Source organism: Aethalodelphis obliquidens, unplaced genomic scaffold (assembly GCF_003676395.1).
Source record: "Aethalodelphis obliquidens isolate GAN/ISIS:26980383/991018 unplaced genomic scaffold, ASM367639v1 scaffold87, whole genome shotgun sequence".
Classification (NCBI taxonomy): Eukaryota; Metazoa; Chordata; class Mammalia; order Artiodactyla; family Delphinidae; genus Aethalodelphis; species Aethalodelphis obliquidens.
Genome location: NW_020838031.1, coordinates 4498329 through 4515156, shown reverse-complemented (window position 1 = coordinate 4515156; position 16828 = coordinate 4498329). Strand labels below are relative to the sequence as shown.

The 16828-nt window shown below is 47.1% G+C and overlaps 1 protein-coding gene across 8 annotated transcripts in view; it reads right to left on the bottom strand.

Annotated features, from left to right (window-relative positions):
- The window catches only part of MAP3K21 (mitogen-activated protein kinase kinase kinase 21), a 71890-nt gene extending 55371 nt beyond the window's left edge, over positions 1-16519 (bottom strand). For 4 of the 8 annotated variants that reach the window (XR_003430260.1, XM_027094150.1, XM_027094149.1 and 1 more), the window contains exons 1-2: positions 15433-16512; positions 383-563 (exon numbers count right to left, since the gene is read on the bottom strand). Coding sequence is in view for 6 of the 8 variants with exons in the window: in XM_027094150.1 (XP_026949951.1) it covers positions 383-563; positions 15433-16270 (1019 nt within the window). In the remaining 2 variants the exon portion in view is untranslated. Of the gene's footprint in view, positions 1-382; positions 564-15432 lie in introns of all 8 variants that reach the window. The other 4 variants (XM_027094148.1, XM_027094152.1, XR_003430261.1 and 1 more) reach the window with 3 other exon arrangements.
- Between the last annotated feature and the right edge of the window lie 309 nt (positions 16520-16828).

Below are 16828 nucleotides of genomic sequence, written 5' to 3'. Positions count from 1 at the left end.
GATACCAAAAGTGAAAAACAGAATGGCTGTCTGGGTCCAAAATGGTTGTAAGTGTATCAGTTGTTTCCCCTCGTGATGGCGGGGCTGACCGGGAGCGGCAGCTCACTGCCTCTGCCCAGCCTCACGAGAGAGGACTGGACCACGAAGCACTAGCCTGGGACAGATCCCAGTGCCAAATCCCAAGCACGGTTTCTAGAGAATGCACATTGCTTTTGTGCCATTGTAACGTCAAAAAAACCTGTTAAGTCAAACCACTGCAGACTGGGGACTATCTGTATGGTTATGCTCAGAATTACTGAGTATTTGGGGACTCATGTAAAGGACGTGTAGCAACCAGCTTCTGCAGACACCTGCAAAAACAAAATGTGTGGTGCTTACTCACCTCCAGATGTCGCTTCCCTTGGAGAACAAAGAGGACTTGATGACTTCCGGGGCCATCCAGGCATAGGTGCCTGCTGCGCTCATCCTGGTGGTCCTGTGCCACTCTCTTGCTAACCCAAAATCTGTAATCTTCAACGTCTTATTGCAGACGTCATCATGCTCTATCTTCTCCAGCAGCAATACTGAAGAAGAAAATCAAAGGTGGAATACTTTCATATTTGTATAATCTTTCAGTTACAAGTTTTCTTTGGCTTTTAAAACACAATCTTCACTGCAGTTGGCAAAGTACTGAGAACGAACCTACATTTTACCATTTTATCTTACTTACATCTTGCTTTTCATAACCTTTAGTGGGTCGTTTGTGCCTAAAGTTACAAGTTTAAAAAAAATTCACAGGGCTTCCCTGGTGGCGCAGTGGTTGGGAGTCCGCCTGCCGATGCAGGGGACGCGGGTTCGTGCCCCGGTCCGGGAAGATCCCACATGCCGCGGAGCGGCTGGGCCCGTGAGCCATGGCCGCTGAGCCTGCGCGTCCGGAGCCTGTGCTCCGCAACGGGAGAGGCCACAGCAGTGAGAGGCCCGCGTACCGCAAAAAAAAAAATCCACAGACACAGTACAGCTTTAGCACTCTTTATGAGAAAGTAAATGATTTCTAGGGGCAATAAACATTTACTGAGATATCACAGGTAGAATCAGAAGTCTGTGAAAGTTTACTTGATAGGAAGAAAATATTTACATTGTTTTTCTTCCAAGAAATTAGGTCCTGATCTAAATGCAGTCTTTTCTACTGAATGCTTCCGAGAGTACTGCAAATAGATGGCATATTACCATAAATCATTATTATTGAAGATTATCTTATGTTAAATTGCAAATTGCTTATAGATATGTTAACTCATGGAGGTATTTTATGAGATATGATTGCTTTACCAAAGATTGAAATGCAGCAAAAAGTTAAAACTTCAGAGAAACATTATCCAGTTGCTGGTTTCCCCAGCCCCCAGCCTCCTGACAAAATACAGAACGCCCAAGAGCAGCTTTCAGGAACCGAGCTGATGCCGGGACTGCCCTGAGCTCTCTGTGCAGCAGGAGCTAAAACAACGGAGCTTCCCATCACTGCCCACCTGCACCCGCCTGCCCCGCCCTTCCCAGGGCCTTGGGTTCCTCTCTCCACTGCTTGACTTCTCTGCCTATAACGAAGCAGAAATGTCTCCCCGGTTTTCCATGAGGCTCTAATGCAGCTCCATATCCACGCTACTCCTTCCCATTTGCTACAGAAGGAATGGTTTAAACCTACTGTTTTTTTCTAACTTATCTCCTCACTCCTTCCTTAAAACCCAGCCTTCCAACCTGCAGTGCAGTTTTTCTAGTTCACCCGAATGCCTCGCAGATGGCCCGTCTCCACTTCCCTGCCACCATGTGACTTCTGGCTTCACTGTCCCTAACCTGAATTCCAATCGTTCTCACTGGACTGGGTGCTGTCCCTCTCTCCTCTCTCGCCCACATGCCACCCCGAGCAGATTCATCTTCCTATAGTGTTGTGGCATCCTTTTATTTTTTTAAACCTCTCATGAATAAACTACCGATACATGTCACAACAGGGATGAATCTGAAAACCATTCCGCTAAGAGAAAGAAGCCACACATGAAAGGTTATGTACTATGATCCCGTATGACATCCTGGAAGAGGGACAGAAATCAGACCAGCGGTTTCTGGAGGCTGAGGGGAAAGGTCTGACGGCAGCGCTACACGGGAGAGTTTTTCCGGGTGATGCGAATTCTCTCTTGGTGGTGGTGGTTACAGGATTATATGCATTTGTCAAAGCTCATCAAACTGAACGCCCTCGGGGGGGTGTGACTTTTTATATAAATTATACCTCAATAAACCTGCATTAAAAAAAAAATTCCATGGTTCCCCATAACTCAGGGAGAAGGTTCACACACTCCAAAACCTGGGCAATCACCGCCCCTAGATTCGCACAGCAACCTACACTTCAAACTACGCCCCGTGCCTCTACGGACGAGCTTGCTCTGCTCAAGGCAGGCCGGCTGCTCATCCAGCCCAAACGATACCTGCTCAGCGACACCTTCCAAATACCCCCAAGCCGGGAACCATCACCTCCTCCACCCTCCCGTGAGCTCTGTGTTTCTGTGACAGTTCTACGAGGCACCAGGTACCAGACTGTGTGCTTTCATCAGACTCCTCCACTGCTGTTAGCTCTGAGACAGTGAGTATGTTAAGTGTGAAACAGGGGGCGTACAAGTGAGGGAGAGAGAGTGTGTGTGTGTGTAGGCGGTGAGATGGCAGGGAGAGGAAGACAATGGTGAGAGAGGCGTGCAATTCACGCTCACCCACGCGCACCCACTCTGTGTCGCGTCTGATTCAGCGCAGGTGCTTAGTGTTTGCAGGTGAAATTAACAAAAGGGGCCCATTCTTATGTCTGTCCTTTGCCCATGCCACTTCCTACCTAATAGAAATAAGAACCAAGTCCTAAGAGTCACCAGCCATCGTCAGTATCCACTATATTCCTTGTACTTCACAAGTGCTATTTCATTCAAGCCTCACAAAAATCCCAAGAGACAGGTCTTCATTATCAGAGAATAATTTGTACTGAAAAAAATTCAGCAACACTGAATCCAATTGAACAGTAATCCAAACTTCAGTTAACAGAATATATGTCTATGGGGCGGGGGAGAGCTGTTATTCGGGTTTCACCTTGAAAAATAACATAAAAATAAGTTTATTTTATTCTTTATTTAACAACATTTTTGTCATCGTTGCAACTATGCACTAACTCTTAGAAGGACAAAAACGAACAAGTGTGGGAGGTTTCTTAGACTAAATTATCCAGACAAAATTGGAGACTAGCATAAGACACTTCATGTTTGATCTGTGGAATGGGATCTTAAGGGGGACCACTTGCCCAAATGTTATAGGAATAATGAGCGCTGACTGAGCACATTCTGTCTGTCAGGTACACTTACAGGTATTTTAATCAGATAATCCCCACCACAGTGCTATAGGTGGATATTATTAATCATCTGTACTTGACAGATGAGGAAACTGAGACACAGAGATGTTGAGTAATCCATCCAAGGTCACGCAGCTGAGGCGCAGTGCCACTCAAGCAGTCTGACCCCTGGGTCCGTGGTCCTAACTACTGCCTGCATTGCTCAGGTGACAGTTTTATCAATTTTTCACAAGCGATTTCTTTATCCTTTGGAGAGCTCTCTGTATGCAGCTGCCCATGCTCTTCCTTTCTGATTTCCTGCCACTGGACAGTTATCATCTGATCTAAGTGGAGGCGCTGTGGCGTAGTGATGGAAGCATGCACTCCAGGGCCAGACTGCTCGGTTTGGACTCTGCTTCTGCTTCCTTGCCTGTCATGGGAATTAGGACAGGACATACATCATAACGTTGTAGAGACGAGGAAATGAATACATGTAAAGTGCTCAGAACAAGGTCTGAGACGCAGTAAGCATTTTATAAGGATGACACATACGTATACCTACACACACCCTTTATTGATGGGTTTGAAAGTGTGTTTAGCAAACCTTCAAAATCACTTTCACGGATGTCAGGAAATCCTATCACTTTGCAAGGCCTGAAATTTCACTTTGCAATAGATTCACATTCGTATCATCAATTTAGACAGTCACAGAGTTAATGCAACTGGAGAGAACCAACATGAGACAGCTGAGTGGGGACTTATTATAAGTCGCCAATACTGAATAAATACTGCTGTGTTGTGATATTCCTTTCCCCAAGCGATCTTCTAACTGTAAGACTTGGAGAGCAAGCACCTCCTTCTATCCCCCAATCACCTAACGCAGTACCTTCTACATCAAATGGCCAATGGAATAGTTTCTATTAATAATTATCACCAGTTCTAAGAAGATTATTGCCTACCATTTATTAATCCTCTTCTATGTAGAGCTGTTTCCACTCACATAATATCTCATTGGATCCTCATGCCATTCTATGAAATGGAAATTACAGTCTCCAGTTCACAGTTCAGAAATGTTATCCCAGATCATACGCCTACAATACAGGGCCACGCTTCAGATCCCACCTGCATGACTATCTTTCCAGTCTTCGTGCTACATATAAAGCTACCAGTTATGAAAAGGGGGCAGAACAACCAGAAATTTCATTTTGTTAATTTTTGAATTTTCCTTCCTTCCATTCAGTTTAAGGAATATTTATTTCTCAGTCCTGATGCCTCATGAATATCAAGAAAAATAAATATTTAATCCTTTAAAACCCCATATACTTAAGCCACAGAAACAAAAAATAACAGATAGATTAGCTACTTCATCAGCTGTATTACATTTTTCCCCCTTATAATACACACTAATTTCACTTTTAAACAATGATATCCTTACCACCAAAAAAGACTCCAAATTAATGATCAAGATGGCTTGCAGTTCTATAAAACTTTGTTTTCCAAGACACTTTCACATACATGATCTCCTCCTTCTGAAAAACACCCAAGTTAGGAAGGCATGAGGAAGCACTGATTAAAATGGGCATTAAAACCACGCTGTGTCCCCAGGCCCCAAGTAAGGCCTGGCAGCCCTTAAGGAACAAAAAGCTCAGAAAGGCAACTCTAAAATAAATACAAACGGAACTCCAAGCGAGAACGAAAAGCTAAATATTTTAAATTGATCGCATTTCTCAAGCAATGCCGTGGCAGAATGCGGTATTAGCAGCCTTTGCGTCGCGGTCTTTAAAACACCTGCCCTCACCCGGAGTCCAAAGTTTCCACGGGAGCTTTCAACTAACAGAAAACAAGTTAAAATAACACTCTGAACGTCAAAAGTTTAGAGTTCCATGAAAGGCCCATTGTTCTGGATTCTATTTCAGAGGTGTTCAGCAGAATTCCTCAAATTCCTTATCTTTGGGGCAAAGTGACCGAAACCAGAAATAGCCAGTGTCCCGACAGGTCACGTGACCGGGCACCTGGCCAGGTTTCAGCCGAGGACAGGCTGGCGGTGCTTCCGCCTCCTGACCTCACCAGGAAGAGGACCTCCGGGAATGACCATGCTCAGAGGGGCACATCCGCCTTCTGGGCCACAGAAATGGTCAATTCTCCTTAGCGACCTAGCGACCGGCGTTTCAGCCCCCGGCTTGTGCCGCGTCCGTAAAGATTTTTGACCCCCGTCAGCCCCATTCTGGGACAATCAGCCTCTACAGCTTGTGCTTTGTCTACTTATTCAACCATGAGGCACTCGATTTTTCCGGCGCCTTTGAAGTTTCACTGTGGAATTTTCCGAATTATAGTATATAATGTATATTTTAAAAAGCAATTACAATGTGTCCATTCTATTTCCTCAACATTTATGGGAGTGCTGGTCCAAATTCCACTTGAGTCAAATAGGTTCACTTTAATTAACCTTTAACTAGGAATATGTTATCAAAAAAAAAAAAAGGTCATAAGAAAGAAATCAGTTGAGAAAAGCAACAATGTGAAAGAGTATACTAACAAAACACCTGTGTCTCAGTCTAAGACAGGAAGGTTACGCTGTGAATTTCAACTCTGAAAACAATCAACCATTCATTTACAGGGGAAAAAAAATGATAAGTTTCTAAGTTTACCAAATAGCACCGATTTTCCTCACATTTCTTCCGTCTGTTCCCGCACCTACACCACTCATCTGCTCACCAGTCTCTGGAGGCCTTCATCCTGATCTTCAAGTCCCTTCTCAACCTCGGTCTCCATGATCTTTTCAGCTCTTCCTGGACTCTCCGAAAAAAACCCTACACTCTACGATTCTGTGTATTAAAAGCCACTTCTAAGAAACACAGCATTGCGTCAGTGTCTCTGAGCTCCTGGTGCCTGCTGCATGGACTGCCTTCCCCTTGCATCCTCCGCAAAACCATACCTGGCCTCCATTTCCCACAGAAGCAACCGGGCACCAGCCCTGGATTCGCTGCACTGCAGCACTAACTGTGAGACTGCCTTCAAGTCCATTGGCCTTTGGAATCTCATTTTCTCCTTCTAGTAAAAACAAAACAAAACAAACAACAGAAAACAGAATGTGCAGCTTTGTCACTGTCTCCCTGTTCCAATATTATATGAGCCTGTAGATATCAACACCATGTCCCCCTGGGTGCCTTCCTCATAACCTCACTAGAAGTTCTCTGCATTTCGAGCGCACTTAAAGCTGTACCACTCCCATCACTACACTTAAACACTGCCTTATCTCACTCGTGGGTCTCACCTCTCTAACTAAATTGTAAGCAACTGGAGGAAAGAATTTGCACCCGGTTAATATTTGTTTAATATTGGTTTATTTCTACTGCACAGCATCTACCTTTTTCTTTTCTTTTTGCGGTACGCGGGCCTCTCACTGTTGTGGCCTCTCCCGTTGCGGAGCACAGGCTCCGGACGCGCAGGCTCAGCGGCCATGGCTCATGGGCCCAGCCGCTCCGCGGCATGTGGGATCTTCCCGGACCGGGGCACGAACCCGTGTCGCCTGCATCGGCAGGCAGACTCTCAACCACTGTGCCACCAGGGAAGCCCCATCTACCATTTTTATACACTCAATAAACAGTTGTTACATGAGTGAGTGACTACTGGAAGGGGAAGAATGAGCAGGAAGAAGATGAATTAGTATAAGCCTTTCCATGTCAAGTCAGCTACTGATTATAGAAAACCGACTCACCTGTGCCCTCAACAGTACAGACTGTTTTAGAAATAATGACAACAAAGCAGTTATTTGGATACTGATCCATCAGCAGTGACTGACACAGCTGATCATTCTTCCCTGAATCACATCCTTCTCTGGCTCCCCAGCATCACAACATTCCCCCGTTTTCACTCCTTTTCTAGTTGCTCCTTCTTCTGGTTCCTTCCTGTCTCCGGGGCCTCTAATTGATGGTGACCCTCCAGGACTCAGTCCCTGACCCCTGGTCTTTCCTATGAGCACTCAGTCCCCAGATAATCTCAGCCAATCTCAGGGCTTTCATGCCACAGACATGCTGCCAACTCCCAAGTGATCGCCTCCACCCTGGTTCTCCGTCTGTTCTCAAAACTGCAGCCGTGTGATCTGCTACAATGGCACTCAGAGCCTGGGCCTCAGCCCAAACCTCTCCAGTGGCTGACGAGACCCTGCATGGTCTGACCCCCTTCTGACTCCCTGGTGCTCTGTGATTCCCTTTCATGATTCTCCTGTCACACCGGCCTCCTGCTCTGGGGAGCAATTTCCGTTCCCTCTATGAGGGTTTGTCTCCCCAGAGGACCCACTTTCCCCCTTCTTCAGGTGTTGCTTCCTTTTCTGGAAGGCCTTCCTTAGCCATACACTCTAAGCCGTCAACGCCTCACCCCAACATTTTCACCCTCCTTTCAACTTTTAGTTTTTCTACTGAGCACTTACCACCCTCCACCATACTACATCTTTCACCATTTACCCTTTAATGTCCATGTTGCCCACTGGCATGTAAATTCCACGAGGGGAGGAATTTGCTTCTGCTTTGCTCACGACTGACCACCCAGAGCCTGGAGCGTCCCTGGCACGTAGTACACAGTCACCAAATAACTGTGATGTGAATGAATGAGTCAGCTCGCTAAACACAAGGAGAGAGACTTCTGCAAAGTCCAGAGAGACGCGGTCAGCTAAAACACAGCTTCACATTGCTCTTAACACCAAAAGCAAACGCCGCGGTACAAACCTTTTCATGGACACACACAACACACAGTTTTAATGAGAAAACTTCCTACAATTCATTGCGTGAAAATCTAGCTCTCTATTTCTGTCAGCGGAGTATTTTCAATATTTTGTCAAGGTATGGAACAAAGTAAACTGATGAGGGAGGAATCTTCCATAACATGCTCCATTAACATATTAGTAAACGGAAAGTAATGTAGTTGATGTTAGAGTCAGTATTTGCAGAAAACCTGAAACAAAATAACTCCTGAAAGTCAATTAAGCCAACAATCACTCAAACATCCTATATACAATTACTTCCCCAAACGGCAAGTGATTTGCTCTTTTTCAAAGAGCGTAAAAAAAATGTCCTAGTAGTGAACTCTGGTAGTGAAACAGTTACAACTGGTAACTCAGTACCTCCTGCCTTCTCCTTGACCCTCAATTTATCAACCCAAGTTACAAGTAGACCTGCCAAAGCGTGCAGATGGCAGTACTCCCTAAAGGAACAAAGCTCAGGCCTGTTTCCTTGTGCCACTGGCTGGCCTGGATCAAGTGAGCCAGATGAACTAAAAGACCCTCACACCCAACCAAGATGAACAGATGTGTGACCACGTGGCACTATATTTTGCAGAATGAATAATAATAAAGTCCTTGGGTTACAAAGAATTGTAGAAAACTTTGAGGTACCAAGGAGTTCACACACACACAAATCAGGAAACATTTAAAGCCCTCAGAGAGCTTCCAAACCATATGTAAAAATGAGTATAGTCCCCAGCTTACATTTAGGTTGCATCTTACAGTTTATTAAATACTTTGACAAATACCAGGGGTCAGCAAACTATATCTTATGGGCCAAACAGGAGACTTAAAGAGTTGCAAAAGAGACTAGATGGTCTGCAAAGCAATCATATTTATCATTTATCATCTGGACCTGCAGGGGAAAGTGTGGTGATGCCAGGCATATACTCTCTCACTGATCCTCACATCACCCTATTCAGAAAGTCGGGGCCCATGAGCCCATGGCTGGAGAGTAGTAGAGTCAGAGCCCAAATCTTAGATGCCACAATAGCACCATTTGTCCCCCCAGGTCAGTGGGACAAATGCTTGGATAATCCTTTCCCCAGAGACACAAGTCCCGAATAAGCCACCCATACCCTCACTTAGTGCCTACTGTGACCCAGCCATCCAAGGTCACCAGACAGTTCACTGGATGTGGGATACAGTCTGTGGCCATGGTGGAATTTCTATACCAACCCAGAGAACCATGAGAACGGACCCACACATCTGGTCCTTTGGACAGCAGCTTCCAAACTTGGCTCTGCACCTGAATCACCCAAAAGCTTTTTAAAAAAATATCTTGCTGCATCCCAAGCTCAGGATGGATTGATGGAAGCATAGGGTGAGGTTTGTATTAAAGCAACTTAGTAAAACATTAATGGTAGAATCTAGGTGGTGAGTACACAAGTGTTTACTTAAAAGCTCCTTCAACTCTGTATAGTCCAAGATTTTGAAAATAAAATGTTAGGAAAAAAATTCATTGCTTGTTCCCAACTAAGGCAACCAAATCAGAATATCCAAAAGTGAGACAGAGAATTTTATTTTTAGAAGTTTATGGAGAGCTTTTGATGCTACATTAGGTGTGGGAGCAACTGCTCTGGAGTGCCATTCTCCATCAGCAGAACGGGCCATCTGGCCTAGGGGTTCTCAAAGTACGGTCCCGGGACCCGGAGCAGCCCTAAGGTGGCGACAGATTAAATGCAGAAGCAGCTGTGAATGTTCATCTGTCTTCCTTTATGTCATCAAAGTGAGCTTCAAAAGAGTAAAGCAATGCCACTCTCCTCACTAAATTTGTTTTGGAAAATAAGGGTTTCCCTCTACATTAACGTGTAACGGATCTATTGTTACTTTTATATTAAATACCTTTAGATTTATCATTTTAAATTTCTAATATGGCAAATATCAATAGCTAGAACCCACATCAACAAAAGCTCTTTGGGGTTCTGAGAACAAGCATCTGAGAACTGGTAACCAAGTTCTGGGATTAGAGGCCCTGGATTCAATTCTCTGACAAGTGGAGTGACCCTGATCAAGTCAATTAATCCCTGGCCTCAGTTTCTTCATCTGTAAAATGGGGATACTTAAAGTACCTACCTCAAAAGGTCGCTGTGAGGAATAAATGAGGATAAAGTTTGGACAATACCCAGCATCTAGTAAGCATTAAATAAATGTCAGCCATTGTTTCTGTTACTACTATTATTTACTTAAAGATAAAGCAATACTTGAAGAAGATGAATTTTTAAAAATAACTAAATTCATACTGATTCAGAGTCAGTTGTACAAATTTGTTTCAGTCTCCAAAATAAAACCAGCACAGTTGGCCCAACCTCACCAGGAACCCTTCTTCTGGCCCCTAAAACTCCTTCATTCCACCTTTTGGGAGCCCTTCAAGTACCACAGAGGGTTTGGAGACAGTCACACTGAAATTTGGAGTTAATAGTAAATCTGGTCATTATCTTCTAACTCTGGTGCCCTAAATTCGTTCATTAAACAAACAGTGATTTTAAAAACTAGGCTCTGGTCATAAATGAGAAATAATTTATGCCAAACCAATGTCCAAGTATTTTATTTTCTATTTCTGCCCTGATAACCTATGATAGATACAGTCATAAAGCAAAGTATCCCAAGCTTATATGTTTTTCTTTGTAGATGTTTGTCTTACAGCAGATCAGAGCACTTTCCTCCTCAGAACTGTCAATGGCTCGCTTTTGCTGTGAGACAGTCCACACCTCTCAGTGTGCCATTCAAGGCCATGTTGTCTGGCCACTTGTTAAACGCCTGTCTCCTTCCCAGCAAAAGCCCGTCTTGCTTTCTTTCTAGCCACACCTGACTCCTAACTGTCCCCTAAAAAAGCCACCTACTTTCATGCGGAATCTACCCAATTGCCTAGGAAGGGATAAAAAAATATTAAACAGATTTTCCCTGCAGTATCAGCAGTCAAGACTTTCAGGCTCAAGGAGGTTGTATCACTTGCCCAAGGTCACACAGCTTGTAGAGGAAGACACCAATATTCAAACCCAGGTCTGATTTCAAAGCCAAGGCTCCTTCCGGTGCTGCACTATTCTGGAAAAGTTCAACCCTCCCAGGCTAGTGTGGGAAAGCAGGAATTACAGACGGCCTTCTGAAATGATGGAGATTTCCCCTCTCCTCTTTCCATTCCCATACTTTAATACACTTGACAGTGACTACAAAGTGATCAGAGATGCACAGTGAAAGTGAGCATAAGCCAGCACTAAATTACTGCCCCTCCTTTCAACTATAAGAAATGAAAAGTGGACTATTTATTTTTTAATATGCAAGCATAAAAATGGTAGGGGAAGATGGCGGTGACCTGCTCTTCTTTCAAGAACATCTTTAGCCAATTCTGTTTCACAAGCTGATTAGCTCTCTGTCACCACTGCGCTCTCTGGACTGATCTCCCTGGACCCTTGGAATAGGAAGAGGCTGTGGTATGAAGCTGCACAGACAAGAGAAGGGAGAAGACGCATTTCTCTTAACTGATAGTAGCGTAATTAATAGCTCCTCCGGATCACTCTTATGAGCTTTTTAAGCACCTTATCTGGAGATCACGTTGGCTATAATTTTCTCAAATAGTTCCTTTATTAACACTGCCCTAATGAGAGAAGCTAAAACAGAATTTAGACTCCTTTTGTAGTTTGTTCTAGCAAAAGCTCTAAATTGCATTTCATAATAAGTATAACTATGTCTATTTATAGACTGTAGATGTCCTTGTAGATAATTATATAGATAATAATTACTCCCAGAGGGCTAAAAAAAAATTGGGATCAAAAAAAATTGGGATAAAAATTGGGACAAATAAAAAGTACACAAATAAGCAGCTACCAAAGTCTCTGGCTCAGTTTGTCACGGAACGTTTATTTTCTGCTTTAAAAAAAAAAAAAGGTAGAACACAGTAAGCAACATTAGTAAGAAAGGAACCATAAATCATGCCATGCAATTTTCTTTCAGTCCTGAACTACACCAGAATAAACAAAACACTTAGGACTAAATTCTAATAATTCAAACCCCCTCAGCAATTCACATACTGTACCATTTTCTTTTCACTCCGTCCTGGTAACTTCCCTGAAAACCACTTCCATTGCTACCGCCCTCAGTCAAGTCAGTGTCTTCTCTGGCCTGGAGAACCTCCCCAGCCTTCACTCAGGCCAATTACTAGTCCATTCACCAGAGCGGCCAGGGTAATCTTGGAGACACAGACATCATCCTTCTCCCCTTCGCTCTCCACCCGTCACCATGCTTTCTTTTCCTCTACAGCACTTCCTGATATTTTCATGACTGCCATCCAGCTTCCCTATCAGACTAAGCCCTGTGCTGGAGGGGACACTGTTTGCCATCTGCTTTGCCACTTGTGTCCCGGGGCCCAGAAGTGCCTGGTACAGGGTGGGCCCTCAAAATCTGTTGAATAAATGAGTTCCAGCTCATGATGATTTTTCTCTGCTCTGAGTGCATATAAAACTGGCCCTTTTCACAGTAACTCAAGGTTGCTCTGTCTGGCTCTCTAGTTGTGGTATACAGATTTAGCAAAGCGTTTTCTATTTACTTTGCATCTGGGAGTGACAGGGCCTAGCATATTTAAACGACATAAATGATGCTTAAAACTTGCTAATGTGGCTCAACTTTCAATCTTTTGCTGTTAGAGAAGGGACAAAGTTGTTTGTACCATCACAAGATCAGCTTTTATTTCAACATAAACACTGTCTCAGACTATACGACAGAAAAAAAAAGACCAACGAGAAAAGATAAAAGAAAACATATTGAGAGCCATATCTTACTTTGATAACTTTAAACATTTGCTTTAAACAATAATTTCTACTAGCTCGGGTCCAAGTAGTCCTATACTGGCTCTTTGTTACAGGAGTAGACTAAAGAATAAAACTAAAATTCAATATTGATTTTTAAAACCTTGTTGACATTATCATTAACTCACTACCACCATTAGCAAATAACCAATGAAGTCAAACAAAATACACTGTAATAGAGTCTCTGCTGTACTCAAACAGTCTGAACAAGAAGTTATGGCTTCAGGTCTTCCCTGGTGGCACCGTGGTTAATAATCCACCTGCCAATGCAGGGGACACGGGTTCGAGCCCTGGTCTGGGAAGATCCCACATGCCGCAGAGCATCTAAGCCCGTGTGCCACAACTACTGAGCCTGGGCTCTAGAGCCACAACTATTGAGCCCGCTGTGCCACAACTACTGAAGCCCGCACGCCTAGAGCCTGTGCTCCACAACAAGAGAAGCCACCGCAATCAGAAGCCCGTGCACCGCAACGAAGAGTGGCTCTTGCTCGCTGTAACTAGAGAAAGCCCGCGCGCAGCAACGAAGACCCAACGCCAAAACTAACTAAATAAATTAATTAATTTTAAAAAATTAAAATAAAATAAGTTATGGCTTCATATATCATAAAAGGGTCCCAAAGTATCTGCATTTATTCATTGAATAAATAACGCCAGATCCAAGATAAAGCAATGTGCTAGATGCTGTGATCTGCACCTTTTAGGCCCCATTCAAAGTGCTATGTTGTGGAAATCAAAAAACTATAAAAGTGGTCATATCGTAACAAACATTTGGCTAGGGGAGTGACCTAGCCAATTAAGTCTTTTTAAAAAGTACGATACTTCAAGTGCAAAGGCAACCCTGCCTGACAATTACAGAAATTAAAATGCTCCAGGAAGTTTGGCAACTTATTCTGAGGGTGAAAAGTCTTTCGAAAACGAAGTTGCAGCATATAATCACCTTCAGATTACATAATATCTCCCAGAGACACAGTAGTCTACTCGTTCCACCCTACAAGTTTTTCTGGTGTCAATAAAAACTATTTAACCACGTTATTATTCCAGGGTCATATTATTTCTTTTCACTATTTAACAGTATTAGTCCTTTTAAAGTTTTTCATTTCTACGTTGGAACATGGATTAATCTAGCCTCCTTATGCTTTTACAAACACTAGCAAACTTGCTCTTCTTTGTGAACAGGTCACATGGACCTCAAGCATTACTATGAAACAGCCTAAGCATAATACAAAAGTAATAGTTACAGACCCTTTAATTCTTCCATCTAAGGACGAGTCCAACCCAAAGAGTTTGCCTGTGTTGGTGATTTTTTTTGTTTTTGTTTTGGCTGCGCCCCAGGTCATGTGAGATCTTAGTTCCTGGACCAGGACCAGGGATTGAACCCGTGCCCCCTGCAGTGGAAGCTTGGAGTCTTAACCACTACATCACCAGAGAAGTCCCCGTGTTGGTGATTCGATGTCCTGAAACAGAGTAGGTCTGTAAAAGGCCGGGTTCCATGTCTATCACAGAACTGCGGCAACTGCGAACAACCAGAGCAAGCGGAATGCTCCTGCTGTCCTTAAAATACCCGGTTCTACAGCAAGCTTCCGGCAGACAAAGGCTCACAGGACTTCACTGGGGAGAGAGGCTTATGGGATCCATGGGCAGGACACTCAGAATGTGAAGTGATCTGCAATACTGAAGAACAAACTTTAAGCAGCTAACGCTATTATATCTTTTATACGATGAAACTTAATAGGATTTGCGTTTAGTTCATTTGTCAGTTCCTTACTGACATCTGGAAAATGCACCCTGATTTATAAACAAAGTGAATGATACAGGCCAGGTCTTCAGGATTTCAAGTACCTGCACAAGGACAATGAACTTGCTCTGAAATCCACCCCAAAGTGCATGATGGCACAAATGGTGTTTCTGGGTCTGAAGACTATTCACCAACACTCAAGCCACCGAACCAATAATGAAAACCTACTTCATGGGCAGAGACATTTGAATGAAAACTCTTTGTTAACGTCAAAGGACACGAAGCCATATTTAAAGCGGGAAAGGAGAGACCTCAACACAGTGCTTGTAAAGCTGAAGCGAAGGGCAGTTTGATGTAGGCCACTAGGCAAGACGGGGGGCCATGGGTTCCCGAGGACGGCCTCGGTTTGCAAAGTTCTATCCAAATGAACCACTTATTGTACCCAAAGGCCAAACAGCACCGTGAGGTTTCCAGAAAGCCCCGATATTTTACAACTGTGTCTTCGGCAAGCAAGTCTGATCTGCCTTTCTAAAAAAGGCACCTGAAAGAAACCCGGCAAGGTAAGTGTATCACCTGCCCCAAAGCAAGTAACCAGGGTCCAGATGGCCCTCTGAGCCCCGGAAGGCCGGCTTAGGAGGGGCTGCCGGCGTCGGGAGGCCGAGCCCCGCCTCCTTCCCCCGAGCACCTGGCCCCGCGGAGCCCGCCCAGCGCCCGCACCGAGGTGGGCTGCGCTGGGCGCGGTTGCGTCCTCCGCTCCCCCTCCACTCCCCCCACCCCACCCGCCCTTACTTACTGTTGCTGGACTTGAGGTCCCGGTGCAGGATGGGCACGACGGCCTCCTCGTGCAGGTAGAGCATGCCCCGCGCGATCTGCACCGCCCAGTTGACCAGCACGTGCGGGGGGATGCGGCGCGCGCGGCGCGGCCCGGGCGCGCGGGGGTCCGGGGCGGCGTTGGCGGCGGCCAGCGCGCGGTTGAGCGCTCCGCCGCGGGCGAACTCGAGCACCAGGCAGAGGTGCGGCTGCCGCAGGCACACGCCGCGCAGCTCGATGATATTGGGGTGCCGCAGCATGGCGAAGAGCCGGGCCTCGCGCCGCACGCTCTCGGCCGCCGCCGCCGCGTCCTGGTCCGGGTCCCGGCGCGCCGCCTTCACCGCCACCTCCTGGCCCTGCCAGGTGGCGCGGTACACCTGCCCAAAGCCCCCAGCGCCGATGAGCTCCTGGAGCTCCAGCCTCTCGAAGTCGACGTGCACAGGCGAGCCGGGCCGCGGCGGCGGCGGCCGGGCGGGCGGCGGCGCGGGGCGGGTGGCCGGGCGGCACGGCGCCACGTAGTTGGCGGGGAAGATGCCGAGGCGCCGCTGCACCTGGCCGGCCCACCAGCCCTCGTCGCCCGACACGGCGGCGTCCTGGGACAGCACCTCCACCAGCTGGCCGCGTCGCAGGCTCAGCTCGTCCTCGCCGCGCGCCTCGTAGTCGTACAGCGCGGCCCACAGCCCTGCTCCCGCCGAGGCCGAGGCCGAGGCCGAGCCCGAGCCGCCGGAGGAGGCGGACGACGACGACGCGGAGCCGGCGGGGGCGCCCGGCGCCGGCGACCCCGGCCTGTCAGCCGCGACCTCGGCACCCGGCAAGGCCATGGAGGGCGACGGCGAGAGCGAGGGCCGAGCGCGGGGCGGCGGGCTCAGCCCCGGGGGCGGCCGGGGACGCGCATCGTCCGGCAGGGTCACCTCCTGCGCCCGGGAAGGCAGGGAGGAGGAGTCGGGGCTCGGGGACGGCGGGTGTTCACGGGCCCACTACCCGGAGGCCACGGCTTCAGCCCCCGTTCCTCCTCGGATGCCTCTGCTGCTGCAGCGGTCCCAGCGGCCGCCGGGGCTGTCGCTCCATGGTGGCGCGCTGGGCCTGCGGACGGCCTGCAGCACGCTCGGCCTAGCCGCCGCCTGAGCCCGCCCCCAGGGTCCGCCCCGGCCCCGCCCCCTGGGCCAGACACAGTCTGCGCCCGCCCCCTCCGGGTCCGCTCCGCCTCGCCCCTCCCCCTGGGCCCGCCCCGCCCCCTGGGCCAGACACCGCCTGCGCTCGCCCCCTCTGGGCTCGCCCCGCATCGCCCCTCCCCCAGGGGCCGCCCCGCCTCCAGGGACAGCCCACCTCACCTGGGCCCACTCCGCCCCCAGGGCCCGCCCACCGCACCCGGCCCGCCC